Source organism: Alternaria atra (genome assembly GCF_907166805.1).
Source record: "Alternaria atra isolate CS162 genome assembly, contig: 37, whole genome shotgun sequence".
NCBI classification, from domain to species: domain Eukaryota; kingdom Fungi; phylum Ascomycota; class Dothideomycetes; order Pleosporales; family Pleosporaceae; genus Alternaria; species Alternaria atra.
In genome coordinates this window covers 940223-966724 of record NW_025091336.1, presented here as the reverse complement: position 1 = coordinate 966724, position 26502 = coordinate 940223, and the positions used below count along the sequence as shown (strand labels likewise).

The following is a 26502-nucleotide window of genomic DNA, read 5'->3' as shown; positions in this document are numbered from 1 at the left end:
GAATTGCTCACATGGCATTCTCGTTGAGCATCGGATAAGCTTGAGTACCATGATTGATAGACCAATATACCCTTATAATACCACCTTCTCTCTTCTGTATCTCCCAGTCGCGACTTCTGCTACACTAGACACACCCTCCGCTGCCTTCCCTTCCTCCCTCCTACTACCTACCTCTACAGCCTAGACCCACCCTCCTTCTCCTGCAGATACCTCTCAAACAACCTATAAACCCCCTCCTCCCACTTCCTCGTCAGCGCTGCGACAGTCGGATCACCAGGTGGCACCACTTGTCCGGCATATATCCCACAAAGCCCTGTCTTACGATCAACCCACCAGATAAGATTGGGATAGCCGCCCCAGAACATAGTCCCAGCCTTCTTCCCATCGGGTGTATCGGAGGTGATGACCACACCGCCGAGACCATAGTCTTTGGAAATGTGTTTGGGGGTGCCGCCCATTGCATTGTTGGCCTGGAGCGTCAGTTGAGATGGGATAAGAGGAGAGGGAAGAGGGGAAAGAAGAGGGAAGACAAACCATATCATCCTGTACAACAGCATTCAACATCTCGCGACTCCCCTCTCCCAGCTGAGGCTTAAAAAGCTCATTCAAGCTCTCCTCCGACAACACCGATCCATCCAATACCCCCTTCAAAACCTTCACGTACTCACCAGCACAAGTGAAGCTCCCCTGGCCCCCCATACAATCCCTTACTTCCTTGCCATCACCATCCAGATACGGCATCGGCGCATCACTATGCTTTACCTTGCCCTCTGCCGTCCTTTCCGACATATCCGCCATCCTAGCCTTGAGATCCGGCCGCGTCGAAGGAAAAAACGTAACATCCTTCACACCGCACGGCCCCCAAAGGTTCTCTTTCATGTAATCTTCGAGCGTCATGCCAGAGATACGCTCAACCAATAGTCCAGCGAAATCAATACCAGGACCATACGTCCAACTCTCCCCCGGCTCAAACATCAGCGGCGTGGCGGAAAACCGTTCTAGTAATTTCCCACTTTGGCTCGGCCTTTTACCATGATACTTGAGATATGCTAGGGATTTCGGATGCATGCCCTCATATGTCAGACCACTTGAGTGCGTCAACAGTTTCTTCAACGTAATCGGTTGCTTGTGCTTTTCCTCAATAGGCGCACCCTCTTCAGTAAACCCAGTCAACACCTTGAACTCTTCTAGCTCCGGGATAATCCGGTAAACAGGTTCGTCGAGCGTAAGTTTCCCGCGTTCTACAAGCTGCATGGCGCAGATGGATGTCATGAGTTTGGTGCAGGACGCAACCCACATTATGGTGTTTAGGTCGAAGGGTTTGGCGGTGGTGGAGTTCATTGATGTGCTGCCGAAGGCTTTGGAGTACGTGAAAGAACCTGAGGTGGGTGTTAGGCATGGGGGGGGTGAGAGGTGGGAGATGGGACGTACCATCACGGTTTGTGGCTGCTAGAGCACATCCAGGAATTTCTTGCGCTGCAACGGCGTCTTGGATGAGGGTTTCGAAGTCTGCCATGGTCGTAATGGAGGCTACAATCTAGTCTTGCAGTACCAAGGAAAGTCTTAACAATAGCTTCTGAGGGTTATACCCACAGAATTATATACGTAGACAATTTGGAGGATCGGCCAAGCCTGAAGAACGCGATGAATGTCAGGATGTCAGGATGTCAGAAATGGCGCTGTCAATTGTCTTGCTTTGCACCACTCGCAACAACAATTAACGGACGATGTAACCCAGTGAAAAACACTGACCGTTCTTATAAGAGGGCCGCCTGACATATGTTGCCAGGAATTCGTCCGTTGTTGACTCTGATGGGGTACCTCGGTACGTTAAGAGCGGGGCTTGAATGCTCTAACCGTTAGTTGCGACGTCGACAACGCGGCCCATCACCAGGCAACAACAAATCCCTCGATATCACTGTTCTTATCTACATGAGAATATCTCATCTGAGGAAGCAAGACGCAACCATCGTACCTTGTCAAACGGTGGAGTCGATGTACTGTACCCGACAACGTTAAATGTTCTTTGTGATGTCGCATGTCCTCTCTGACAAATACATCGCGCGCAAAACGTACTCGTACATCTCAACCATGAGCGCATGCTCTCGGGACGAGCAGAGTAGTTCTTTGTCCTTACGTCTCAGGCTCACCAATGCCGGAATGCCAATCGTCCCTGCGGCCATAGTCAGTAATTGAAACTTAGTGTTCAGTAATTGTCGACTTACTCCTTGACAACCCGAACGCCTTTCGAAGTTTTGAATGCCCAAAGTATGATCATGAGCTCATCCGGCAGGTTGTGAAGCTCCTGATCATTTTTGTAGCTATCTTCATTTCGGATGACCTCGGCCATACCTCGTATCTGTGTCTCTGCGTCCTCCGACTCAGGTTCGGGGGGGTCAAAATGCGTTGTCCATGGGCCGGGGTCGAAATGCTCTACAGCGTCGGTCAAGGTGCGATAGTCAAGGAGAGTAGGGTTTTGCATCCATTTCATGTCTTACTAACGTTAGTGGCTAGTCAAGAAGTGTTGTTATAGCACTTACTACCAAGATGACAGTCCCATAGGTGGCCGTCGTCTTCTCCACAATCCATGCATGGAAGCTCTTTCAACCCTTTCATGTAGGTGCGCCACGGCTCGGGAATAGTCTCCGTCATCTTCGCTCCCGCTCTCGCGCTTTTATCAACTGCGTCTAGAGATCGTATGTCCAGTGTGCCGGTCTTCTGCCGAAGACTGGGCTCGTTGTCAGGCGACAGCCGTTTCGCGCAACCAGGATGAGTAGGCCTATCAGGAGCGCTTTCGGCAGTTTCTTCCGTTGCGAATGGTTCTCCGATCGGTGCATCTTCAATATAGGAATGTGGGGAGCTCAGTTGTGGTGCTACTGAGCCAGATAAACTACCCAAGAAAGGCTCTTGCGACTTTCCTGTGGGGGTCGTTGGCGTGGCATTGCGAGGATTGTTCGGGCTTATCGGTAGGTCAATATCGCTATCATTAGGACTGAAAGCAGATGGCACTGTCGAGCCGACTAAGAAACTAGACTGGGCGTCAGCAGCAGGAGAACTGAACGTACTGACAGAAGGAGTATCCGCATTGTATGGTGCCGCAACGTGCTTCTGCACCTGACTTCCTGCCAATGGCATCTCCGACGGCGCGACCACTGGACTAGCATGCTGAAGACCGTCTCCAGTCGCGCTCGTGGGATATGGAGATCGGTATGGAAGATTCATAGGGGCTATAGCTCTGCAATCCGCGGTAACAGTGTCGTGCGAGGAGTTTGTTCCGCCGTTGCGCACTTGTTGCTGCTGTGGGACTACTGAACTGGGAGGATGATCTACAGTCGAGTTGCGAGGAGACGGATGAATCCAGTTATGCTGTGAGATGCCATAACCCTGACTAGCCAATATTGGTGATGGAGACGACTGTAAGCCCCAAGCCAATGCAGCTAGCAGTATTGAAGGCACACTCATACTGCCAGTCGAAGCGGGTGATATGAACGTTGATACTGGCAATGCGGTGCTTTGGAAGGGAGCTTGCTGTTGATCGATCGTGTCGGTGGGAAGTCTTGGAACTGTGGTGTCTCCGGACGATGGACGCGCTGGGATATTCTGATTCGTAGCCACGCCAGGAGCACCGGGTCCCTTTTGTAATGGTGTCGCTCTGGTAGGGGTCGGCGGCGCTTTCTGGAATATTTCCATACTGCGAGCTCCTGTGATTTGACCCTCCGGAGGTTTTTGTAATGCTGGTGATGCGTGCTGAGGGTGTGACGAACACAAGTGGCCAGAGCCTAGCTTTGTAGGAGATGGAATCTGACGACCTGGTTGCTGACCAGCGGAATCGATCGGGGCTGGTCGCCTGAGTCTATACCTTGCCTCCCAGTATTGCTTCAATCTGGGATTAGTACCGATAGGGTAAAGTGGTATCTGCCCCCGCGACGATATCGGCAGACCAAGTAGCGCGCGCAATTCGTAGATAATTTCAAGATGCTGAGTTGCGGTGCCCGACAATGCCATCTTCACATTTGAGTCGTCCGCTCCTCTTATCCATCGGATAGTGATATCATCATAGTCGTCCTCATCCTCATTGGAATCCACAGCACAAAGCACATCCTCCGGTGTTGTAAAGCCACAGGCCATAGCGCGCCGGTCATCCTCGATAGAATGGAACCTCCAGTATCCACCAATCAAGTGTGACGGGTCTACCTGTCTGACGAAATGATCGAAGTCGCCATTGGGAGCTTTCACGATGCCGCGGTAGGCTGAATGGTAAGTCATGAGCGCAGGCGAATATGCGCTGTCTGGACGGGGAAGCGAAGGGGTTCGTCGTGGCAGTAATTGATGATAGATAGTCGTTTCTGAGATGATGCTGGCGGTAGCATGGAGGGGAGAAGCGGAGAAATTTGAGGGATGTAGTTGAAGTTGGTGCGAGATAAACAGTGGAATGGCGGCAGAGTTTGGAAGGTGCGCGCTCGAAAACGCCTTGCAAAACAGAAAGAACAAGAGGGATTGCGTCTAGCACAACAAGATCTGGTGTACATGCGCTACTAAATGAGAAGTAAAGACGAGTATGAAATTTGATGCTCCCGCAGATTTACCGCTCATGATATTGTGCACGTGTGAGGGAGTTGCCTGGTGACGGCGGCCGGTCAACGTCAGCACTATAAGAAAATCAATCCACAAACCGATTCAGATCATCTTCTAAAAGCGCACCCATCCTTATACCGCAATACTATGTCAGTCAAGACCGATGCACGAAGGCTGTTCAAAGCACTGTCACGCCAGTCTGGTGGACACTGAGTCTAATAGATACCTGTGCAGTCACAGCATTACATTGCGGAAATCACAGATTCCCTGAGTGGCGAGATTATGAATTCTGGAACTGAAGCGCAAGATGGAGGAAACACGGGACAGATGAGACGCGATGAAGACGTGATGTTCTTTGGCCATAGCGTGTTGGCATGACGTCAGCGGTTCCTGTCACCCCCATCGTGCATCTCTCAATACCTTCATGCACATCGGATCTTATTACTCCACTCTGAGATACTAGCCTCATGACCTGAGGTCGCCGAGCAGGTATCGGAGCCTGGCCTCATCCGGTAGCTGGGGATCGCATAAGACAGATCGCTCACATGCACTATCTCTAACCCAAGCCCTCAACCCTGCTCGTCCGTTACCGCATACAACGACCCTGCAACCGCCGCCTACAACGTCCACCTACTAAACCACTCCAAAATAATTCCCGTCGCCTCGGCCTCCTTACACGTCAGCACTCCCTCATCGCCTCCCGTATCGCCATTGGGGAACGAACTCGGCCAATCATGACCCAAGTTGCTGTACTTGTAATGCACGACCACATCATTCCAACTATACCTCGTCACCTTCTTCCCCTCATCCTCCTCACACAGGAATGTCGTTTCTTTCGCGCTAACATCGAAGCCATCGCGCCTAGCCCAGTCGTCGACCCAAATGACCACGTCAGTCGAATTGGCGTTGCCGCGCGTGTTAATGCCGCCATTATACGGTATCGTCGTATCCTCCACTCCGTGGAATTCCATGATCGGAACCTGTCCACTAGGCTCACACGGCGGCGGATTCTGGTCAGCGTCTAGGTAAAAAGCACCAGACACGGGTGCGAACGCAGCAATACGTTTTGTGGCTTCCGCATCGCAGGCCAATACACCAGTAAAGCCTCCGCCGTTTGACTTTCCAGTCGCGTAGATACGGGCGGGGTCGATACAATAGGTTGACTGTAGGTGATCCAGGAGCTCAAGCGTGAAGGTTACGTCATTGATGGAAGAGGGCGAGTCGGGGTCGCCTTGGTATTGTTGGGTTCCTTTTGCATTCTGGGCGTCTGTTAGCATCTCATCTCATGCCATCCCAACTCATTGGCCGGGTTTCGGGAAGGGAATGATGTACCGGTACACCTTCGGGATATGCGACGATACCATTGAAACCGTAGCTTGCGTTTGAGAATTGGCTTAGAGCTTCTTGGTATTCGGCGTCTTTGCCCCGGCCGTGGAAGGGGAGGATGAGTGGAACTGGAGTGTTGTCATGGTACGAGGGAGGGACGTGTAAGCGGTATTTGCGAGGCGAAATTCCGCTTGTGCTGTTTAATGTCAAATCGACGGACTCGTCGAGCTTGACGCCTGGAGGGAGTGGACTTTGGCAGCCGTTGTTTGATTTGGATTCAAAAGAAAATGCAGGGGCCGCTGTTATGAGCGCCGAGCAAACAGACAAAGTCGTTCTCATTCTGATGGTTTGGTGCTTGCGCAGACTACCTCAGCCTCGTTCTGCATATTTATATATCTCCGAAGGCTTTCAGGCGTGCAACAACGTCAGATGCGCAGATAGCGGACAGACCTTCCCTTGATTGGCAAACTAGACGTTGGTCGCGCATTAACCGAATGTCGGCGTATGGCCCGCAGTACTAGTCTGTAAGCTTCATGTTCAATGTCGATCGCAAGTCCAGTCAAATCCAAAGTGCTGCAATCCTATTTTTCTTCTTCGCTCAAGGAGGCAGAGTTGAATAGACGAAGCAGCCTATACCCAGGTAGTCCATAGTGCAGGTCTGTGGATAAGACCGCTCGGTCTCATACATTAGCTCAACATTGACAGTGACGTTCTTCGGTTCTACTCTACTCGCTACCTGACAAGAAGAGTAATAGCACCATTTCACGCCTTGTATTCCTCAAGATTCAATTTGAACAGTTTGGGATCAATCACATGTTCGTTGGCACCAGCATTACGCGCATGGAATGGGGGCGTAGCTGGTAGAGGGGCGTACGAAATGGAAGAAGCTTGTCCACCTGAGTCCTGTAGACCAAGCACGCATAGTAATCAAGTGATTGCGGCAGATGATTTGAGCTTTCAAATACATGCAGGATGAGAAGATCTCAAAGATATTCGCAGATCAGAAGAATAGGATGGGTGCGATAATCGGACATGTCGACCGAGAGCTACACAAGACACCCTGGGTGTATAGGTTACCCTCCGGCGACTTAGAGGCGCCTTCGTGGCAGGAGCAGAAGCTCGAAGAGAAATGGAATGCTTACATGGAGGGGGTGTTCGCAGTGGCGAAGCAGAGAGCTACAGATTACATGGAACTCTGAAAATATGAATAACGAGTTCAAGGCCGACGAGTAGACGACGAAGGGCAAGAAGAAAGAGCTGAAAAAGATACAAGAGCAAATTAAAGCTCTTATCAAGAAAACCAACGAGGAATGGGACAAAATTGAAAATTGGGAGAAGCCGAAGAATTGATAGAGAGACTGTATTCATATGTGATGGATGCTGTGATGGATACTGTGATGGTATACTTGGTTGGTAGTTAGGGGATGGCGCGTAGAGAGTAGTGTTGTGTGGCGCCGGCGAGTATCGCATCTGAGAGGTACTGTATCTATTGGTCTCACTCGTTTCTTTCTCTTCGCAGTCACAAATGCCTTTTTTGATGTTGTTCCGGCGCTCTATCCTTCCCGGCCTTCGTCACCATGTCTGCAGTCACAATCTACAGTTTTGGGAAGCCGTGATAAATTTGTTGTACCGACCACAGGCTCCCGAAGAGTCTTAATTCCTGCCCTCGTGCAATAGTAGCGATCGGCGGCCACAACGGCTAGTGTTGGGAAAGGATACGGCTGTTCCTAACCCTTGCTTTAGCGGTCGGGGTGTTTCAGAACGTCCCAGATTGGCTTAGCGGGCTTCTTGTCTAGAAATTCCTACAAGGATGTCGGGAAGTCATGGACGCATTGTCGGAGTGTTGTGACTGCGCCGCAGACCAGCTCAGGTATTAAACCTGTCAAGCGCGCCTGAATCATGGATACTGATCTTCTCATATAATTCCAACAATCTTTCCACGGCGACCTGACCGCCATACGGCATCGAATTTGTGAAGCCTACCAAACATCTTTTACGGTTTCACATTACAGCATATACCAAGGATTTGCGCTGCTATGGATGGACTCCCACAGGAACTCATCGATCAGATTTCCAGCCATCTACCCAAGCAAGACTTGCACAATGTCCTCACCCTGAGTTGTAAGTTTCGCTATGCTGCGGAAAGATACTCTGGAGCTTTTGCCGAGTTTACCGTGAATGAAAGCAACGCAGCCGAATCTCTCGTGCGCTTTTCGAATCATCGTCTTCTCTATTTACGAGAAGTGAAATCCCGACCAGCCTTTCCAACACTTTATGAGACAAGCGACAACGAGGATGGTAACGAAGACGACAGCGAAGTCCTTTGTCGAGAGTCTGCTCATGAGCTGCACGACAGGGACGAGTCTTTCACACGACAGATCCAAATCCTCTCCCACACACTCCAAGTAGTCGAGAAGCGAGCGGGGAAAAACATGCTCCAGGGAAGTATCGACTTTCAGTCTACGGTCCGATCAGAACAATCGATGCCGTCCACATATGTCCCCATCGCTATTTGACCAGCTGGCGCGTCCGGCTACTGGCAATAAAGCTACCGCAAATCACATCCATCCGGTCGTTCGAGATCTATAATAACTATGATCACGAACCGCGCGGATACTATGTCCGAGACATGGTATCTGGCGTACAAGAGTTTAAGCTCGACTTGCGTGTTCTCATCGATCTAGCGGTCAGGATGCCCAACCTTGAATATCTAGGTCTACGAACCGGGGGGCACGAATGGTGCGAGACGCTAAATCAAGAAGAAGATACATACATCCAGCACTACGAGCGCGACTGGGAAGGACCGCGCCGAGATGCTCGACACGACTTCGCAGCCGCTGTTATCCGCTGCGTCGACGATATACCAAAAACGTTGAGGCGAGCTTCGCTCGACTTCCTGAACCCATTAGCCCGTGCGATCGAAATTCATCATGATAGGCCCTTGCCAGATCTAGTAAGGCCCCTCTCCCACGATCCATTTACCTCAAGTCTTGATATTCTATGCAACAACCTGCGTCACCTGCAACTACGAGCAATGGTGGACGAGAACCTTTTCCCGCCAACACCACAGAGCTTCACAGCATTACATAACCCTTAGCCACATGTAGAGTTACTCGAAATTATGCTTCACAACGCACGCCCGGATGGCACATGGTACTTCTCAGGCCCTGAGGGCCAAGGCAACAGTGCACGTGGTTTTCCCATTACCCACGCTTCCTACCCGCCCTATGTGCGCACGCAGCTCGACGAGCAGATAGACGATGTTTTCCTTTCGCAACATTACAACAGTTCAAGCACTGCATATCAAACAGGCAGCTCCCAATTCCGTGTCACTCCCCATACCAATCTCACTCGCTTACTCGAACGCTTTGCCAGAGCAGCAATACACATGCTGGCACTCAAGGAAGCTGTCATATGGTCTCCCTTGAACTGGCGGATTACAGACGATAGAGATGCAGGCATTGACTACTGGACCAAGAACGGCGAAGAAGACGACTACATCGATGAGAGGGCCGCGCGATCCGGGAATCTAGCATGGGGTATTGCATACGCAGGACCAGGACGACGTGCAAATACCTCTTTATGTCGTCGACTGGAATGGTTAGTTGGGCCGTGGCGCCCTGATGGGGAACTGCATGGTCTCTTCCAGGAAATCGGGCGCATGAAACACGGTGAAGAACTTGAGAAGTTCTGGACCACAGATGTGACCGATGATGATGGGATTGGCTATCGAGATTGGCTCGAAGACAGCATGATGTTTGGTGTGGATATGGGGTGTGTTCCAGTGACACACTAGGAATACTGCCAAAGAGAACAATCTAGGCATGCTACGGATGGGCAGAGATGGATGAGAGGGCCCCAGAAGCCCTCGAAGATAGAGCTAACGCGATCGGATTCACTCTACAAATAAGAGATATTAATCAATTAGGGAGGAAATACTGAAACATATGCGCCATGAAGCACCACCATCGTGATTATATTCCAGAAAGTCTAGGTATTGCACGTACTTGAGACATCGCAATAGAGATTTTGAGGGCGACATATAGGTCTGTCATGGTATTGGGTGGCAAGTAACGTTCGGCTTCACATACATAGATAGCTGCGATGAAGGAGTCAGATGAGAACGGATCGCAACGTAAAGAAATTGTATTGGCAAAGCTCATGCATGAACTGTATAATGAAAGGGGCAGGTCGGTGCAACGATCGGGCGTTCTCAGCGCCCGTCATCATATCAAATCGCGACCATCAATCAGATCAGCAGAGAGCTCATCGGTTATTAAAACCCTCTTCTGCCATGAAGTCTGAGGCTCCATCCCTATCGTCGCCAAAGACACGTTCCTTGTCGGTAGTCTTCCTGACATTCTCACAGTAAAGGATAGCGCTAAACTACAGCTTGCTACTCTGTAGTGTAGGGTCCAGATTGTGGTTCTTGTAGAAAATGGCAGCTTAGTAGGTATCAGCCTGGTCATGCTCCGGACGAGGGGTACGTTACCGAATGTGGATCCTCCACGATCTCCACGACCACTACATTCATCCCTAACAACAGATTCAGTTTGGGGGCAGTCGGCAACAATGTGTTCATTCGACCGACACTGGGATCACTCTTTGTCCAGCCGTACAGCTTAGACTGAAATCTTGCGTGCAGACTGATGGTACGATCAACCCATTTTACATGCTTGTGGAAGACACCTTCACTATATTTGATGAGTTGTGCAACTTCAGCACAGTGTTACGTACACTTGAAGTTAGGATGGACTCTAAATTTGACACAAGTCGTACAGTTCACGACCAAAAGGGATCGCTAGGCAACTATGGATCTCTACCTCTTCGGGCGTTACCAGGGACCTCAATCATGATGATCACCACCCCTACTGCTAAGGAAATATTAATACCAGAGGAAGGAACTGCACACTCTTTTCGTCAATATATATCCGGACAACTCATGAAAGCATGCTAACTGTTATAAGCCACCACTTCTAGTTCTCCAGTTCTCCAGCAAATCTTCACTGAAAGTCATCTCCAGCATCGCCACACCGAATTTGTCAACATCAGCTGGTCTTGCATAGTGAAAGAGCCTCGCACACTCGAAGCGCTGCAAAAACGCCACATTCTTCTCCAAACACTGTCTTTCCCACTCCGCAGCACTCGAAGCGTTCCAAAGACCACTGCGGTTCGTGTACATGACGCCGCCAGGACAGGCTGCCCAGCGCTGCTGGAGGGCAGAAAAGACTGGCGACAGACTGGCGGCCACAAGCCAGGTGCGGCGAATACTTTCTGACAGAATCCACAAGTACCACTGTTGTTGCAGATAGGTAGGGAGCTTAGGAAGACAGTTGACAAGATGGGCGCTGCTATCTTGTTCGTTTGACAATGCAGCTCCAGCGGTGGAAAAGAGCTTTCCGGCCCAGCTATCCTGTATAGCCATATGACCTTCAGCAACGTGACGGGCGCGAACATCGCCATCGAAGAGACCGATGATCTGGTAGACTAAAAGAGCATGGAGTCTTGTCAATTGCCCCCATAGATCATGGTCTAGACCCCCGATATCGATCCACTTCTCTGCACTAGTCTGGTCCAGAATAGCTCCGTTCTCTCGTAATAGATCATTCGACCGATCCTCGACTATCTGGAGGACGATATCTGTATTCGCAGGTGTCCGGTGCACGTAGCTGGCCAGTGTAGCATACGCGACTTGAACGCACGCCGGGAAGTTCACGTTATACAAGGAGGAGTGAATAAGGGGGTTGCTGCCAGTTGTTACCCAGCTCCTGAGCCAAGACTGTAATACAGTCACATACTTCTTCATTGCTGCTGTGCCGATCGGTACATCGTCGGAACTCATCGATCTGCGGGATATTGTCCACGTCTCTGGCGCAAGAAACCAATCCGTCTTGAGTACGCTGGGAATCTGGATTTGAGAAGGCGGTGCACCGAGGTAACTGCCGATAGGTGGTAATTCTACGTCCCACAGGAAGTCGTCGATGGAGTAGAGGCTTGCATCGACGGTCGACGTATCGGTTGCAGCCTCAGGAGATAACGCATCTCTTCCTCTTAGCACTGATCCATTTGATAACAAAGGCCGATGTGAATGGCCCGTTTGCTTCTTTGATGGTGGATAGATACACGACTTGCCCTTGTCCGCGCATCGAGCGCAAGACGGGATCTGGCGACCGCACTTCCGCTTTGACCTTGCGCAAGCGGTGCAAGCGTTGGATTCAGCGCGCAACGACATCACCAAGAGTACATCTTTTCGGTATCTTCATCGGCGCCATATTGATTTGATGCTGTCTGCAGCGGACGTTGAGGTATGATAAGCGCGCATTTGTCATCTGCTGAATGCATGCTTATTGGACAAAGGCCCGCACGGCGGAACACTAGTCCGCAATGCGGCATCCTGTAAGACAAGGTTTCAATCCTGAATGACGTACATCACGTTGATGTTGAAGGTCGGCCTGGCGAGAACGAATCGTGTGTAAGTGCAATCAGCTTCGAGCGGCTTTGCATTCGTCAAAACTCTTCTTAGTCAGTCAACAAGATCTCTACCGCTCCACCAGAAAGACACTTCGCAATGTTGATACCGTCCGTGCTGACATATCGACAGTGCAGGATGCATTATGTTTCTTCCATGCCGCAACGCGAACCCGCAGCAGTCAGAGTCTTACCCGCCCCTGTGATGGCGGACCAGCATTTGTGTGCGGAATAGCTTCAGGAAGCCCACAAACGTGGTGTATATAAAGACATCAAAGTGGATGCAATGTCTACATCATACCTCAACATCTCTAATCCCTATTACACTCCAAACACACGGTTTTCAATATGTCTGTCTATGTCATCACAGGAGTATCCAAGGGAATTGGGGTGAGCATAACTTTTGTCGTGATATACATACATTCTGCTAAGTCCAGTCCAGTTCGAGCTCGTCAAGCAGATATCCAAAGACCCGGGGAATCTCGTCGCCGGTCTAGTCCGCGATCAAGCTACCACCGAGAGAAAGGTGGTAGCTGAACTGGGCGATCGTTCGAATATCCATATCCTCCATGCAGACCTTACTAATTACGCCAGCCTGAAGCAAGCCGCTGCAGAAACCGCCAAGATCGTTGGTGAGCGCGGTGTCGACTACCTCGTTGGCAATGGAGCATTCCCGTCCCTCTTCGACGCCTTTGACCCCATCGGCAATTTGTAAATATACCTCCCCTGGCACCCAATCAGGTTCTTCATACCTAACATCAAGTGCTTTATAGGGGTGACAAGGTCGAGGAACTAGAAAATGTCTCCTTGAAACTTTTCATGACCAATGTTGTTGGTAACATCCATCTCTTCAACCTCTTCCTCCCTCTCGTCCTGAAAGGCAACGTGAAGAAGATCATCGCAATCTCAAGCGGTCACGCCGATCTGGACTTCATCAACGATCTCGAAGTTGAAAATAGCTCTTTGTACGCTGCTTCCAAGGCAGCCTTGAACGCGATCGTCGCAAAGTTCAACGCGCAATACAAGAAGGATGGCGTACTGTTCATGAGTATGAGCCCAGGCGTGGTAGAAGTGGGCCACTTCGATAATCGTAAGTAGAGAGGATGGAAAGCTCATGGTACTCCCACTAAGGTAAATGTGCAGTCACCCCCGACCAGATGCGAGGTCTGACGAGCTTCATGGGTAAGATATCAACGTACACCCCTGATTTCAAAGACGCAACTCCAGTTGAGGATGCTATACCAATCATCAGATCGACATGGGAGAATGCCAGTATCGCGAATGGGTATGGTGGTGCATTTGTCTCACACCATGGAACCAAGCAGTGGATTTAGACTAAAATTTATGTATCTTGAATGAGGCTTGATACCCACAGTTCGTCCTGGTAAGCCGAGGCAATCTATATGAGTATCAGTCAAAGTTTGCGCACCTCTGGAAACATTGTGCTTTGTGCTTTGTCCTTGTTGAAGATTGCGTGCTTTTTGTTAGTTGTAGCTTGTTCGCGCCTGATAAGGTCTAAGACAGGCTGGAAATCGCCGAGGCCGTGCATGTCGATTTGCGAGTTGTAGACGACAGGCATATGAGAATAGACAAACGTATTTTGAGTCGTATCTAGGTGACGGTCTTGCTGGCAATGACGATGTTAGGTTGTTAGGGTTACGATGGAAGTCACTGTTACAAGGCCGCGGACATCATGCCAAGGTGAGCTAACTCCATTCGGACTCCATCCACACCGAACCATGGAACGCAACAACGATAGATGCAAACATGTATGCATGCATCATTTTCTTGCAGCTCTGCACTGCGGTCGGTAAATGCGAATATGTGCCGTCGTCTGTAGGTTGCCCGCGATGGCCACAAGACGATCGCGCAGGTTCCACCTATTCTCGGCGATCTCCCATTTGATTGGTCGATTTCGCTTGCAACTTCCTTGCCTCTCAGCCCGCCCAAACGCATCCGCTTGTTCACGCTCGACATCGCCGCTCACCGAAACCTTTTCCATCGCCAAACAGCACCCCAACACCTTATTTCATCACTTCTGACGCGATAAAACGCATGCCGAAGCCAGTGCGACACTTTTGACACCCATATCGACAATATTGCGACGCGTTGGTGGTCGGATAGCGCTTCTGGGAGCGTGACTCCTCTTCGCTGGGCCGCCCCCAGGCGCCAGATTTGCACCACGCCCCATACGCAGCCCAAACGACCCAAACAATTGTCACGTGCGCTGCCTTGCGACGACAACAATGACGGCCCGCGCAGCTGGCCAGCGCTTTAGGCAGCGCAAGCTATCGACGAAGCAGAATTTACCTGTTGTCCGCGAAAGTGAGGTTGAGCAGCTTGCTGATGACGATGCATCGCGCCATATCCCCAAGGTTGAGACCGGTGTTGAGAAGGGCGAGGAGATTGTAAGTCGCACTAGGCCGCTTTTGGCTTCCACACCTCCCTTACCAACTTTGTCGTCACACATACTTACATCATGTCCAGGAACACCATTTACAAGCCGTCATCTCCGCCGCCCAGGCAGCAGCGCAAGGCGCGACTGGTGGGAAGATTGCACAACTCTACATTCCAACTCCGGATGCTGTCGCAAGCACACTGCAATATGAAGATGTCTACCCAAAACGGTTTACACAACCTGCCACTTACATTCGGTTTTCGTCAACCGTCGAGGATACGTCCGGCTGCCCCTATTGCATGAACAGTGATGATGTCGCCTTTCTCAAGTCTTACAATCAGAAGAAGGGCAAAAACAACCATTGCTCAGAAGACGAGTTCGAGGAGGTGATGAACTTCTTCGAAGAGACCACAGCAATCAAGCAACCATATGCAGCAGTCGATAACTCGTCTGCTCTTGCTTATGAGGAGCTTGAAGCTGAGTTCGATGAGACAATCAGCGAGTCGGCGCGGCGGTTCGCAAAAGACATCTACCCACATTGGAAGAACCAACGGTTACTGAAAGGCAACCATCCGCTGATGCCCTCACTGAAGTTCGAGACGAATCTCGAAACCGACGATGCTGACCCGTATGTTTGCTTCCGACGCCGTGAGGTCCGACAAGTCCGTAAGACGCGTGGTCGCGACGCTCAAGTAACAGAGAAGCTTAAGAAGCTGAGGAAGGAACTGGAAGAGGCTCGTCTGTTGATGTCGCAAGTCAAGCGGCGAGAGGCAGTTATAAGAGAACAGCTTGCCACGGACAAGCTGATCTTTGAACAACGGCATGCGGTCAAGGAGCTCAAGCGGAGACTCAGCATCAAGGGTGATGACGATGAGCTACTCATCACTCAGAAGGTATGTCGCAATGAACTTACCGGAGTCTTTGTACAGATGACTAACTGGTCTCAGCCTGCTCCTAAGCCCAAGAGAACTGCCGATGTTGAGAGACAACGCCAGACGCTACCAGGCATGAAGCCTACCAATACACGTCCAGACGGGCGTCTCGTTGATGGAGACATAGTGTACCTCGAGGAGCAGCAAGCTAAGCGCACCGAGGCTATTGATAGCTTCATCGAAGACAACTTGGTCAAGCACCAGAAATGGAACGTGGGCTGGGTCGACGCAACGTGGCGGCCCATCACTCCACCTTTGGAACCGCCCGCTGCGAAGTCAGACTTCCGTACAGTCTTTACGGAGAGTCAGCTTCCCACGCCTCCTGCTTCTGTGTCCGATGGAGAGGGTGCTGATGCAACAGCAGTGGTGCCGTCGAGTAAGCAGACAGATCCACGGAGAAGTGCGCGTATACGTTTCGCTACTCCTCCAGATGACGTTCCATTCCACGATCAATCTCGCTTCCGTCGTAGGATCGGTCGAGGCGGGCGTATGATGATCGATCGTCGGGGCGTGAAGCGTCAGAAGACCGAGAGGGTAGATGATCGCTTAGCAGACCGGTGGCGCTTCTCCGGCGACAGCAGCGAAGACGAGGAGACGTATCCCGTCGACTGGACAGACAATCTGCATATTAGGTATCGCATCATGATTGAGCGCCAGGGCGAAAAGGCCGCGGCCCAGCAACCTCCACCAAATCCGAATCGCCGGTCCATTGAAAACCACAATCGATCCGCGTCCGGTCATCTTCTTCCTCCTACACCAACAACTGCCGCAGCTGGAACATCGACGGGGAGATAATTGCCACCAGTTTACAATCTTCTTCTTTCAGCGCTTTGTTTTGTCGACAAGTTATACCCTTTGTTTTCTATTCGCTCGGCGGGCTGGCTCCAAAGATCTACCAAAGTTATGTACACTAGCCCCATAGATTAGGGAGGGGAAATGGCCGGTTGGTGGTTGGCATTCTGTGGGTCTGTGGATGGGTGTGAAGATAGTCTGGATCGAGTCCTCAGTCAGCAAGTTCATGCTTGGATACATATATTAGAGCCTTGGTGAAGTACCGTGAGGACTTCACTCGGCGATTAAAAAAAAACAGAAACTTACCCAAACTCATTCCTCATAGTCTTGAAGCTTGCCTTGGGCGTTCGCCTCGTCGTCGCGCAATTCCTGGTGTCAACAGATGGCCATCGATACAGCTCATAGCAGGACTTGATCATATTCTGTGCTTCTTTCCCATACCACCCATCTCCACATCCCCCTCTTCATCAACACCTCTTTGCCTCTTTGCCGCCGCCGCACCACCGTCTCTTGCTATCTTCTCCGCCAGCGCATCTTTTGTGAGAGCTAAAAGCTGCTTTTCACCAATACGCACAGCCTTGGCCATAGCAAATCTCCGCTGCTTAGACGATGCAGCCTCGACAGGCGGAACCTCGCCAAACGTCCTCAAATCGTCTTCCAGCGTGGTGGCGTACTGCGCGATGCGAGTCTGGACGATCTTCAGTAGCAACTCCGCGCCTTTGCTTGTGATCTTCTCTGGTTTTGGTAATTTCCCTTTGCTGCTGAGACGTTCGAATTCATCTGCTGGAAGAAGCATACTTTCCACCAGGATGACAAGTTCAGGTGAGAGGCTTTCCTGGAGTGTAAAAGGCGTGCTAGCCGCGACGTCGTAGCCTGTATCGAGTACTTCTTGTTCGTCCAGGTAATCTAATCTATCTGCGTGCCAGGCGTTTTCCTGGGCCAAAAGCTCGGTGATGAGCTCGGCAGGAATTTCAACCACGTCGTATTGTGCGTAGTTGTCGGTAACGTAACCGTATCTTCTCAGTAAATCGCTTCGGGGGAGCGAACCGTAGTCGTTGAAGATCTCCTCGCCTGCTGTGATTGGTTTCAGTGCTTTCATCTCCAGACAGTCTTTTTCGTAGAAAAGTCGCGCGTTGCATCTGTCGGCGTCGGCGTTCAGCATGTCGGCAAGTGGGACCATGCCTTTTGGTAGGGCGGCGTCTTCTTCTTCCTCGGCGAAACCTTCATCGTCTACGTCTTTGTTTGGCGTCGCAGGTTCGACATCAAATGCATACGCCATGATCAGACTGCCCATTTTATGCATCAATTCCAGGTTTTCGGGGCTACGCATCTCCTTCGCCTTGTCTTTTGCCCTCACATCTCCACTGAATACTATGTCCGCAAACTCTTCTATCACAGGTAGCAACTGCTCGGTAAAAACTTCATCTGCGCTTTCTTTCCCGATTTTGTTCACGACAGCGCTGGCTTGCAGCTCGGCTAATTCGTCCTCGGACCAGAACATCAGGGTGTTGAAATCGGTGGGTAGGACGGTGAAATAAGGAGCCCAGTTTGAGGCGCTGCCGTTGTGGTATTCGTAGAGCATTACGAGGATAAGGGAGAGCCAGGGACCGAGTAGGCTGAAGGTTGAGGCGGGAATTTCGGTGCTGAGGATGCTGTTTTCGACGCTGAGGATTGAGGCGCGGGGTATGCGGAAGAGGAGTTCATGTTCGGCAATGGGTTGAGTAGCGACTTTTTTGAGTTAGCATGAATGTGTCATATCCTCTGTAAACGGTGGTGACGATGTAGAGTATATCTCATGTAGCGTATGGGTGGAGTAGCTACTTACCAACGCCTCGCCCAGCATCCTTGTTCCTCAGATCTTCCAACTTGATCTTTGGACTGATTTCCGCTCCGGATTGCTTCAGCCATGCCAGAAAGGTCTGACTGGCGCCGTCGAAGTTTGCCATAAGCAGAAAAGTCTGGTGCGATGTGGGATGTTTTGGAGGATTGGAGGATTGGATATTTGGTGGATATTATTTAGCGGCGCCAATGGGGAACCGAGGCTGCTTGGTCCGAGCGGAGTACAAATTGGTGGCTGGGGTATGCAAGTTTTTGCGACGCTCAGCAATGATCTATTAGAGGCTGTGGAGATCTTAATGAGCTTGAAAAATTGAAGATTGAAGATGTGAAGAAGACATTGTGAAGATATGTGAAGGAATTAGTGGACTTCGTTGTGGTACTGTTCAGACCCTGCAGCAACATGACTAGCGGCGGTGACGTCTGCCCGTCAACTGTTTAGATGTCGGCTTGCTTCCTGCATGCGTCCAAAATCACTTGACATGGTCTTCGTGGATAGGGTAGCCAGCTTGCAATCTGATAATGCTAGAGGATGGCCCAGTTCTGGTCTTCTATCGTTGTTCTCTGGCGCTTTCGCGTGTCTGGAAGTTCTGTTCGCGTTATTTTGTCTAACCCCGCTCGAGGAATCTACTTTTAATTCACAGCGCAAAAGGTTTGCGCTCGTTTAAAACATTTGGAAACAACAAAATCTGCAAGACGCGGCTTCCTCCATAGAGCAGCTGCTCGTTAGCGCTCGCCGAGTGGTGGCTTCAGCCCTACCATGCATGTTGTGCCTTATCGATAGCTTTTTCTAACGTCACCCCGCCTCGACGCGTCAAACACCAACAACGTTGAACCGCGATTGCCACCAAGATGATTGCTATAGGATTAGAAGGAAGCGCCAACAAGATAGGCGTTGGCGTCATCTCTCATCCAGGCCCAAACAAACCGCCGATCATCCTCGCGAATCTGCGCCATACGTATGTTTCCCCGCCTGGCGAAGGCTTCCTGCCCAAGGACACCGCGATACATCACCGAGCATGGGTTGTGAGACTAATCAAGCAAGCCGTACGGCAAGCGGGCATTAAAATCGAGGACATTGATTGCATATGCTATACGAAAGGCCCCGGGATGGGTGCACCTCTACAGAGTGTTGCGCTTGCAGCCAGGACAATCAGTTTACTATGGGGAAAGCCCATGGTCGGTGTGAACCACTGTGTTGGCCGTCAGTCTTACGCAAAACCCATAGTCAAAATCTATTGGCTAACGCATACTAGACATCGAAATGGGTCGCTCTATAACGCGTGCCGATAACCCCGTCGTCCTTTACGTATCTGGCGGCAACACCCAGGTCATCGCCTACTCCGCCCAACGGTATCGTATTTTTGGTGAGACCCTAGACATCGCCATAGGAAACTGCATCGATCGATTCGCCCGCACGCTGATGATACCCAACGACCCATTCCCTGGATACAATGTCGAGCAATTGGCAAAGAAGGGAAAGAACCTTGTTGATCTACCATATGGAGTCAAAGGCATGGATGCAAGCTTCTCAGGCATATTGGCTGCAGCCGACCTTCTCGCACGCGGATTGGACGAGTCATTGCCGGATGCAAAACGATTGAAGACTGAGGACGGAGAGCTGGTTACACGAGCAGACATGTGCTTCTCCCTGCAAGAAACCATTTTCGCCATGCTCGTTGAGATTACAGAGCGCGCTATGGCACATGTGGGCTCACAACAAGTGCTGGTTGTAGGCGGCGTGGGCTCGAACATGCGACTGCAGCAGATGATGGGCATGATGGCAAGAGACAGAGGAGGCAATGTGTTTGCGACGGACGAGATGTTTTGCATTGACAATGGTATCATGATCGCTCATGCGGGTTTACTGGAGTACGGGACTGGAGTGAAGACGGACTTGATGGATACGACATGTACGCAGCGATTTAGGACTGACGAGGTGTTTGTCGGGTGGAGGACTGACTGAGGTACGCTTTCCTTCAAATTGATACCCCATTCAACCATGTCTTTTATCCGTCGCCATGTGTACAGGTAACACATGGTTGTACGCATTGGTAACTTTGAAGAAGAGTTGACAAAGCAACGAAACGCTTATCCATGTCTCTAGTTTGATCTTGGATATGAGCTTGACGTAGCTGTCACGACGTTAGTCGTCTTCAGGACATGTTATAAGAATACACAACGGTTGACCGCCTCCCCTTCACCTCCCCACCCATCATTCCCTTGACTGCCACCATCGACAGTTGCTGTCTCCATAATCATTGCTTGTTATCATTTGCCATTGTCTTTCAAAGCCCACGATTCTCGTTTTGGAAAATAACAAAACTGGCGAAAAAGAAGAAAAGGAGAGAGAATTAAAGGACAACCCACCTCTAGGGGTATTGAACGTAAAAAGAAAACCGTAAACTCATCGCTTTCGTGTATACCTGGAAGAAACTCCTGAGCTCCCATACCATCCTCCAATCCCTCCAGAAGCAAAGATACTAGAGAATAAACGAGACAGTAAAACACATGGCCAAAGCCCACCTGCTAGTCCCTCACCCTAGAAGTTATGATCTTAGTAAACCTCGCCATGTTCCTCCTTTGGTTTATACATGATGGTAGTCAAAAACTATCCACAGTTAGCTTTCGTCCCCATCACATAATTCTTTCAAAACATACCTTCTGTTTATACCTAGTCGTAGCACTCGTAGCCAAAATCCCTTCCTTAATACTACTCGTCGCTAGATGATTAAGCACCGTATGATTAGGATGAATCAACACACTACTATCGTCCTTCATCGGCGTCGTCCCGTTCAATATGCTCTTGCCCAGGAAGCCCGGTAGAGTCGGGGGTGTAGGTAGGTTATTCGTCATGGCGTTTGCTCTGGCAAACCGGGAAGATTCTTCGGGGGCGTCAAGGTCGAGGAGGTAGCGGGGTATGTTTTGGTGGTACTTTTTCGTGGGCTCGGGTACAGGAGGTTTGGCAGGTTCAGGGAGGGGGAGTTTGGTGGAGGGGTTGTTGGCGGTGGTGTTGTTGGTGTTGACGGAGTTTTGGGGAGGAGTAGGTGGGAGGACTTGTGGCGGGTACATGCCAACAGGGGCTTCGCGTTCTTGGACGGGGTCACGGCATCGAGGGGTCGGTTGTCGAGGTTGTGGTGGCTTGGGGGCTGGCGGGGAGGGGTGTAACTCCGGGTAGGGGACTTCAATGTAGTTTACGAGGATATTGGTGTAGTCTACGGCTGTGGGGAGTTTGTCGGATGTTCGCATGTCGTTGTCGACGAGGAAGGTGAGATGGTGGGTCCCTGGGGTGACGGAGACGTAGGCAGAGAGGGCGTCTTTCTTCTTGCTGGGTCCGCTGTGAGGGAAATGTCAGTACTGTCGGTGTGCAGTGTAACCTTCCAAGTGTAACGCTCGAAAGAGGTAGTCGAGAAAATAGAGTTGAGAGAAAGAAACGACTTCCACCGCCTCCCCTCTGAGACATTTGGAAAGCACTTACTTGCGATGTAGCTTGTACTTCCGATTCCACCCCGCAAAAGTACCAGTAACCTAATGTCAAAGTCAGCACGCCTCTCAAACGTTTTCTACACACGAAGGTCTACTAACGTATACACGCTCACCAGGTCCCTCCCACTCAATCAGGGTAGGCACAGTTGGCCTCCCCTCACCGTCCTTGAACTCGTCTCCCAAATCCTCATCATCCGCCTCCGCCGTCGTACTACTCAGCATGCTGGACCTCTTCGGTAACATGCCATCCGCATCGCTCTCGTGGACGGGCGTCCATATCTCCTGCAGTCCACCTAGTTCCTGGGGCGAGATGATGGGTGAACCGGGCGTGTGGACTTCTTCAATGGGCAGGGGCAGGCGCGGTGGGCGCGAGAATTGCGAGGCTGAGGCCGGGATTAGGTAGTCGACGGAGGCAGAGATGGAGGCGGATGTTGGGGATGTTGGGGATGCTGAGGAGGTGTGAGGGTCTGAGTGGAGGACGGAGGGGACGTCGACGGGGAGGGTGGGCGAAGGTGGACGTGCATTGGCGGTGGCTTCAGCTTCAGCTTCGACATGGTGTTGTTGCTGGGCTGGCAGGTCGGGAACGGGTGTTGGCTGCGGCGGGGTGGTGGTGGCATCGCGGGGGACATGGTGCTTGTCCTTGTCCCGGTGGCTGCTCTGCTCATTGCCCATGTTGTCGTGGGTGATGTTGTTGGATTTGTTGTAGTGGTCCTGAGCAGCGCGCAGCTGGGTGGTGACGGCTTTAGTGCTAGTCCCTACCGTTTGCGCTCGCCCACGCGAAATGGGGCGGGCCGACGTGGGATGGCTCTCTGCGTTCTCGAGGCTGACGCTGGGAGCTGCGGGCGCTTTGGCTGCACTCAGTGCCTGGATCGACTCTCGCCGGCGTGCGGAGTGGTATTGGCTGTGTGGGGGGGAAGATGCGGGAGGTGATGGGGTCGCTCATGGCCATGTGATGCAGTCACGTTGTGCGTGTTGGCGTTGTTGGTAGGCGATTGCGGGTTCGACGTGGGCGTCGTCGACCGGGAATTCTGGTTCCCCATTTCTGCCGCAACAAGACGCGGCGAACGAGCGCATGGATCGATTACAACAGACAGAGGTCAGAGAGGTCACCCAGGTGTGAAGCTATCTCAAGACCGGGCCTTGGATTGCCTGCAGCGGGACACAGGGATCAAGATTTCCATGGCTGCATCAATCGCCGATAGCTCGCTGCACGAGCCAATGACACTTATCGCGGGGCTAGTCGGCCCTGTATCGTGAGTCGCGTTGGCTTTCACCAACCACCATCTCGTCCCCTGCTACGCGTCCATCATGGACGCAGCCACTGTTCTTTCCATCACAGTACGCGTCTCCGTCCTAACAGCACACGTGATATGGTTCCCCATCCAGAAAATTATCAATCTAGTCATTATTCTACTACTGCCATTCTACAACGTCATCACATTCGCCCTACTACCATTCATCCACCTTGGACAGGCACTCATCAGAGTTTTGTCCATTCCATTTAGTGTCAAGTGGTTAGAAAGAATAGAAGTATGTATCTATCATCTCCTTGTAAGACTTCATAAACACTAATGGTACAGACACTATATGTCTACCTTGGAACCGCCGGCCTCATAGGATGCATCACCGGCACCATCCTCTTTGTCATCTTCAGATCTCTCTCATCAACCCTCAATATCGACGCACCCATTGTGCCCAAGCAGCGTGAAAAGGGAAGAACAGCCGCAGAATATAGAGCTGCGCGGCGTGTGAACAAGGAGGATTCCATCGACCGTTCACCGAGTGCGACGCCTGTAGTGTTGAAAAAGGTACCTGGGCCTCGCAGGCGGGGTCTGCTCTCGCAAGCCATCATCGAAGAGGAGGATTCCGACTTTTGAACAGCCTCGGTGTGGGTTGACAGTGTTGTTGGACATGTTCATATCAGCCACCAGGGTAGAATGTCCAGAATCCCTCCAATGTGCTTCTGAACGTATGCTGGGACTGCGGTTCTTCGCGTTCGATGTGTGATCCTTGCTGTGACTTGGCCCTCCGGAAGCCTTTCCCCCGTCATCGTTGTCTGCATCGATCGAGAGCATTTCCAAGGATACATCTGACAGTATTGAAGATTTCTTTCGCATGGGGGGAGGTGGTGCAGGCCGTGGAAATGGCGAGCATGCACTCTGGCGTGCCTGTGGCCTAGAGACTGTCAGTCTCGACGATTCTGAAAGGGTTTTCACTCACGTCGTGGGAGCGTCTTCTTTCTCGTCTGTACCAACCATTGTGAGCCAGTGGAAAACCACGGCAGCCCATGTGACTGTTGCAACCCGAGTTAATCAGATTCGAAACTACCAGCAGTGAACATACCGTCAAAGGTGCAAATCGTAAGGCAAATCTGCCGCAACGAAAAAGACATCAGCGGGTGCACCATATTGACTTCAGAACTCAACTGACAAAAGCCAATTCTTTTCCCTGAAGAATGCATAAAGACGTAAGGTTCCCAGCAGTTGGTACGATCACGAGGATCGTTCCGATGAACGTCTTCCAAAGCAGAGTTTCGACTTTCCTTGCCATGATCTGATTTGATCGACGAAGGCCAACCGTGGCTTTACGCTTTGCTCGACCGCACATATTGCCGATCCGCAGTCCCAAACGACTCGTGAGACTGGCGCTCGAAGATTGGCTGCCTCTGACTAACGGGCTTAGAAGGTAGACGAACACAAGAGTAAGGTAGACATTGATGACAATGTCACATGTCAACAATGGAACGCCGGTGTACCGCTTGATACCAATACGACAGCGTCCGTCCTCCTCGGACATCCAGTACACGGGTAAGACGAACGCGACGACTCCAACGGCGCCAAGGCTTGATACGATACCGATTGTGCTGAGAAGCCATAGGAGGTCATGGTAGCGGGACATGTAAGGTGCTCGGAGTGCATGCGCTCGTTCGACTAGGAACAGATACCTTTTGTTGAGCAGTGAGTTGTTGTCTACGACGTACTGAAGCTGTCCCGAGGAGGGGCCGACTTACGTGCTTACTTTACTGCCAGCATAGAAGACAATACAAATTCTCATGGCTATACGGCAGGTACTATGCGCACTGAGTCCGAGACCGTTATTGACGACTGCGGTGGCGAGAACAAACCCCATCGAGAGACCATAAAGGATGAAGACGTATACCTGGGTCAACGTTATGCGCTTGAATGAACGACCGTTGAGTACTCGAATGCGGTATCCTATTCCTGTCAGTCGTGGTCATGCACGTTGATGCAGCGAAGATTCGTGTTCACCAAGCAGACCCGACAACAGACAGATGCAAAACTTGGATGTTACGACGAACGATGTACGTGGCCCAGGTGGTTCACCATAGACAACTGGCGCTTTCTGTGACAATGTTGACTCAATCGACATCGGTGCTGAGAAGACGACCGCCGCAAAGCATGTCCACACTCTCGCGATGGTAGTCATTGTGGTCGGACGTTATATGTGGTACACTAACGTAGGACGATTCTAGGTAGAACAGTGGAACATAGCTGGTAGGTATTGATAGGTCTTGCGAGCGGATTGTCCAAAGTACAGAACCGAGCAAGTGAGAGGGCTCGAGGTGTCGCGTCTTCAGGTTGCAACTGCTTTATTGTGTCGTAGGCACGCTCGACCGCTCCTTCCCTCGTATGCCAAGAGGCAAGAGGTACGATAGGAAGTAACGGTCAACTCACCGTAAGCGCACACTTGCAAAGAACGAGGAAAGATGCTTTAGGCGAAATGATCACACTCTAATGTGCTGTCAACCTACTGCAACCAAGGTGAACATCTACCAGCTGCACAATCAGGCAAGGTGATCTCCTCAGTAGCTTGCCAGCTGAAAGGCGCAACACAGTGTGGGATCAGTACGGTGCGACTAGACGAATAACGTCGGGACGGTAGCACACGTTGAAGGCCTGTCCGTAAATCCTTGGCGAAGGCCCTGCTCTACATATCACAGTGACATGGCAGTAGTGACTAGACCATAAGACTTACAAGCCTCTCTGGACTGGACTGATGCCGTGGAGCTCTCAACGCTCGTCGTCATTATGTAGGCCGGCCTTGGTACTCATACGTCATGAAGCTCGCTTCCTGACGTGTAGTCGAGTGCACAAGTACTAGAGTTGCGATACCAGTACGATATAGCAAGTACCGCGACATACTACTCAACGTACACTGGCTGTCGAATACTTGACTAGCCTACCAAACTACATCTCTTTTGCTGGTTTTCCCCAGTTCGGTGGGCCATGGTCCACTAGCCGCGGTTGCAAAAGCAAATTTGCCCGCCAAACACCCTGGCAACTACTAGGCGGCGGTTGCTGGCTTATCGCGCGTAATGTGCGACTCCTTGGTAGACGTAGGAGACTTGTACTCTCTTCTTGGCTGAAGGTGCTGGAATGTGGGAAACATGTGAGAAACGAGTGTGGGAAATGTAGCGCGCTGCAAGGTCGCGTCATAGGCGGGACGGAAATGCCTCAGTACACAGCCCCTCGCGATAAAGACCGACTATGGGCCTTGGTGCGAGGGAGTGAGATGAGTAGTACCGGGTGACTAGACAGTGGATTGGACTCTGGTATATACGGTGAAAGGTATGGGCTGGTCTGGTCGCATCTCGCACCGTGTTTGACATGTGAAGTGCGTGGAGGCAAGACACAAACCAGGTTAGTGTCTGGGGATCGCCGCAGTTCC

General features: G+C 51.2%; 10 protein-coding genes across 10 annotated transcripts; 5 read left to right on the top strand and 5 right to left on the bottom strand.

The window, feature by feature from the left end:
- Positions 1–173: 173 nt before the first annotated feature.
- Positions 174–1516, bottom strand: ALTATR162_LOCUS12045 (uncharacterized protein; the record flags this gene model as incomplete). Its single annotated transcript, XM_043319690.1, has 3 exons — positions 174–470; positions 535–1379; positions 1432–1516. 3 exons carry the CDS (start codon positions 1514–1516, stop codon positions 174–176), a joined length of 1227 nt encoding a protein of 408 aa, XP_043175625.1.
- A 617-nt stretch (positions 1517–2133) lies between these two features.
- ALTATR162_LOCUS12044 (uncharacterized protein) lies at positions 2134–6240 on the bottom strand (the record flags this gene model as incomplete). Its single annotated transcript, XM_043319689.1, has 5 exons — positions 2134–2173; positions 2226–2493; positions 2541–4250; positions 5252–5834; positions 5908–6240. The coding sequence occupies 5 exons, from the start codon at positions 6238–6240 to the stop codon at positions 2134–2136; spliced, it is 2934 nt and encodes a 977-aa protein (XP_043175624.1).
- A 2782-nt stretch (positions 6241–9022) lies between these two features.
- On the top strand, positions 9023–9697 carry ALTATR162_LOCUS12043 (uncharacterized protein; the record flags this gene model as incomplete). Its single annotated transcript, XM_043319688.1, has 1 exon — positions 9023–9697. One exon carries the CDS (start codon positions 9023–9025, stop codon positions 9695–9697), a length of 675 nt encoding a protein of 224 aa, XP_043175623.1.
- Positions 9698–10861: 1164 nt separating this feature from the next.
- Positions 10862–12133, bottom strand: ALTATR162_LOCUS12042 (uncharacterized protein; the record flags this gene model as incomplete). The annotated part of the gene is made up of 1 exon (XM_043319687.1): positions 10862–12133. One exon carries the CDS (start codon positions 12131–12133, stop codon positions 10862–10864), a length of 1272 nt encoding a protein of 423 aa, XP_043175622.1.
- A 584-nt stretch (positions 12134–12717) lies between these two features.
- ALTATR162_LOCUS12041 (uncharacterized protein) lies at positions 12718–13703 on the top strand (the record flags this gene model as incomplete). The annotated part of the gene is made up of 4 exons (XM_043319686.1): positions 12718–12759; positions 12812–13080; positions 13143–13459; positions 13513–13703. The coding sequence occupies 4 exons, from the start codon at positions 12718–12720 to the stop codon at positions 13701–13703; spliced, it is 819 nt and encodes a 272-aa protein (XP_043175621.1).
- A 912-nt stretch (positions 13704–14615) lies between these two features.
- On the top strand, positions 14616–16494 carry ALTATR162_LOCUS12040 (uncharacterized protein; the record flags this gene model as incomplete). Its single annotated transcript, XM_043319685.1, has 3 exons — positions 14616–14777; positions 14857–15660; positions 15715–16494. 3 exons carry the CDS (start codon positions 14616–14618, stop codon positions 16492–16494), a joined length of 1746 nt encoding a protein of 581 aa, XP_043175620.1.
- A 412-nt stretch (positions 16495–16906) lies between these two features.
- On the bottom strand, positions 16907–18437 carry ALTATR162_LOCUS12039 (uncharacterized protein; the record flags this gene model as incomplete). The annotated part of the gene is made up of 2 exons (XM_043319684.1): positions 16907–18219; positions 18317–18437. The coding sequence occupies 2 exons, from the start codon at positions 18435–18437 to the stop codon at positions 16907–16909; spliced, it is 1434 nt and encodes a 477-aa protein (XP_043175619.1).
- A 742-nt stretch (positions 18438–19179) lies between these two features.
- ALTATR162_LOCUS12038 (uncharacterized protein) lies at positions 19180–20293 on the top strand (the record flags this gene model as incomplete). The annotated part of the gene is made up of 2 exons (XM_043319683.1): positions 19180–19531; positions 19584–20293. The coding sequence occupies 2 exons, from the start codon at positions 19180–19182 to the stop codon at positions 20291–20293; spliced, it is 1062 nt and encodes a 353-aa protein (XP_043175618.1).
- Positions 20294–20884: 591 nt separating this feature from the next.
- ALTATR162_LOCUS12037 (uncharacterized protein) lies at positions 20885–22485 on the bottom strand (the record flags this gene model as incomplete). Its single annotated transcript, XM_043319682.1, has 4 exons — positions 20885–20938; positions 20989–21664; positions 21806–21855; positions 21913–22485. 4 exons carry the CDS (start codon positions 22483–22485, stop codon positions 20885–20887), a joined length of 1353 nt encoding a protein of 450 aa, XP_043175617.1.
- Positions 22486–23121: 636 nt separating this feature from the next.
- ALTATR162_LOCUS12036 (uncharacterized protein) lies at positions 23122–23690 on the top strand (the record flags this gene model as incomplete). Its single annotated transcript, XM_043319681.1, has 2 exons — positions 23122–23343; positions 23394–23690. The coding sequence occupies 2 exons, from the start codon at positions 23122–23124 to the stop codon at positions 23688–23690; spliced, it is 519 nt and encodes a 172-aa protein (XP_043175616.1).
- Between the last annotated feature and the right edge of the window lie 2812 nt (positions 23691–26502).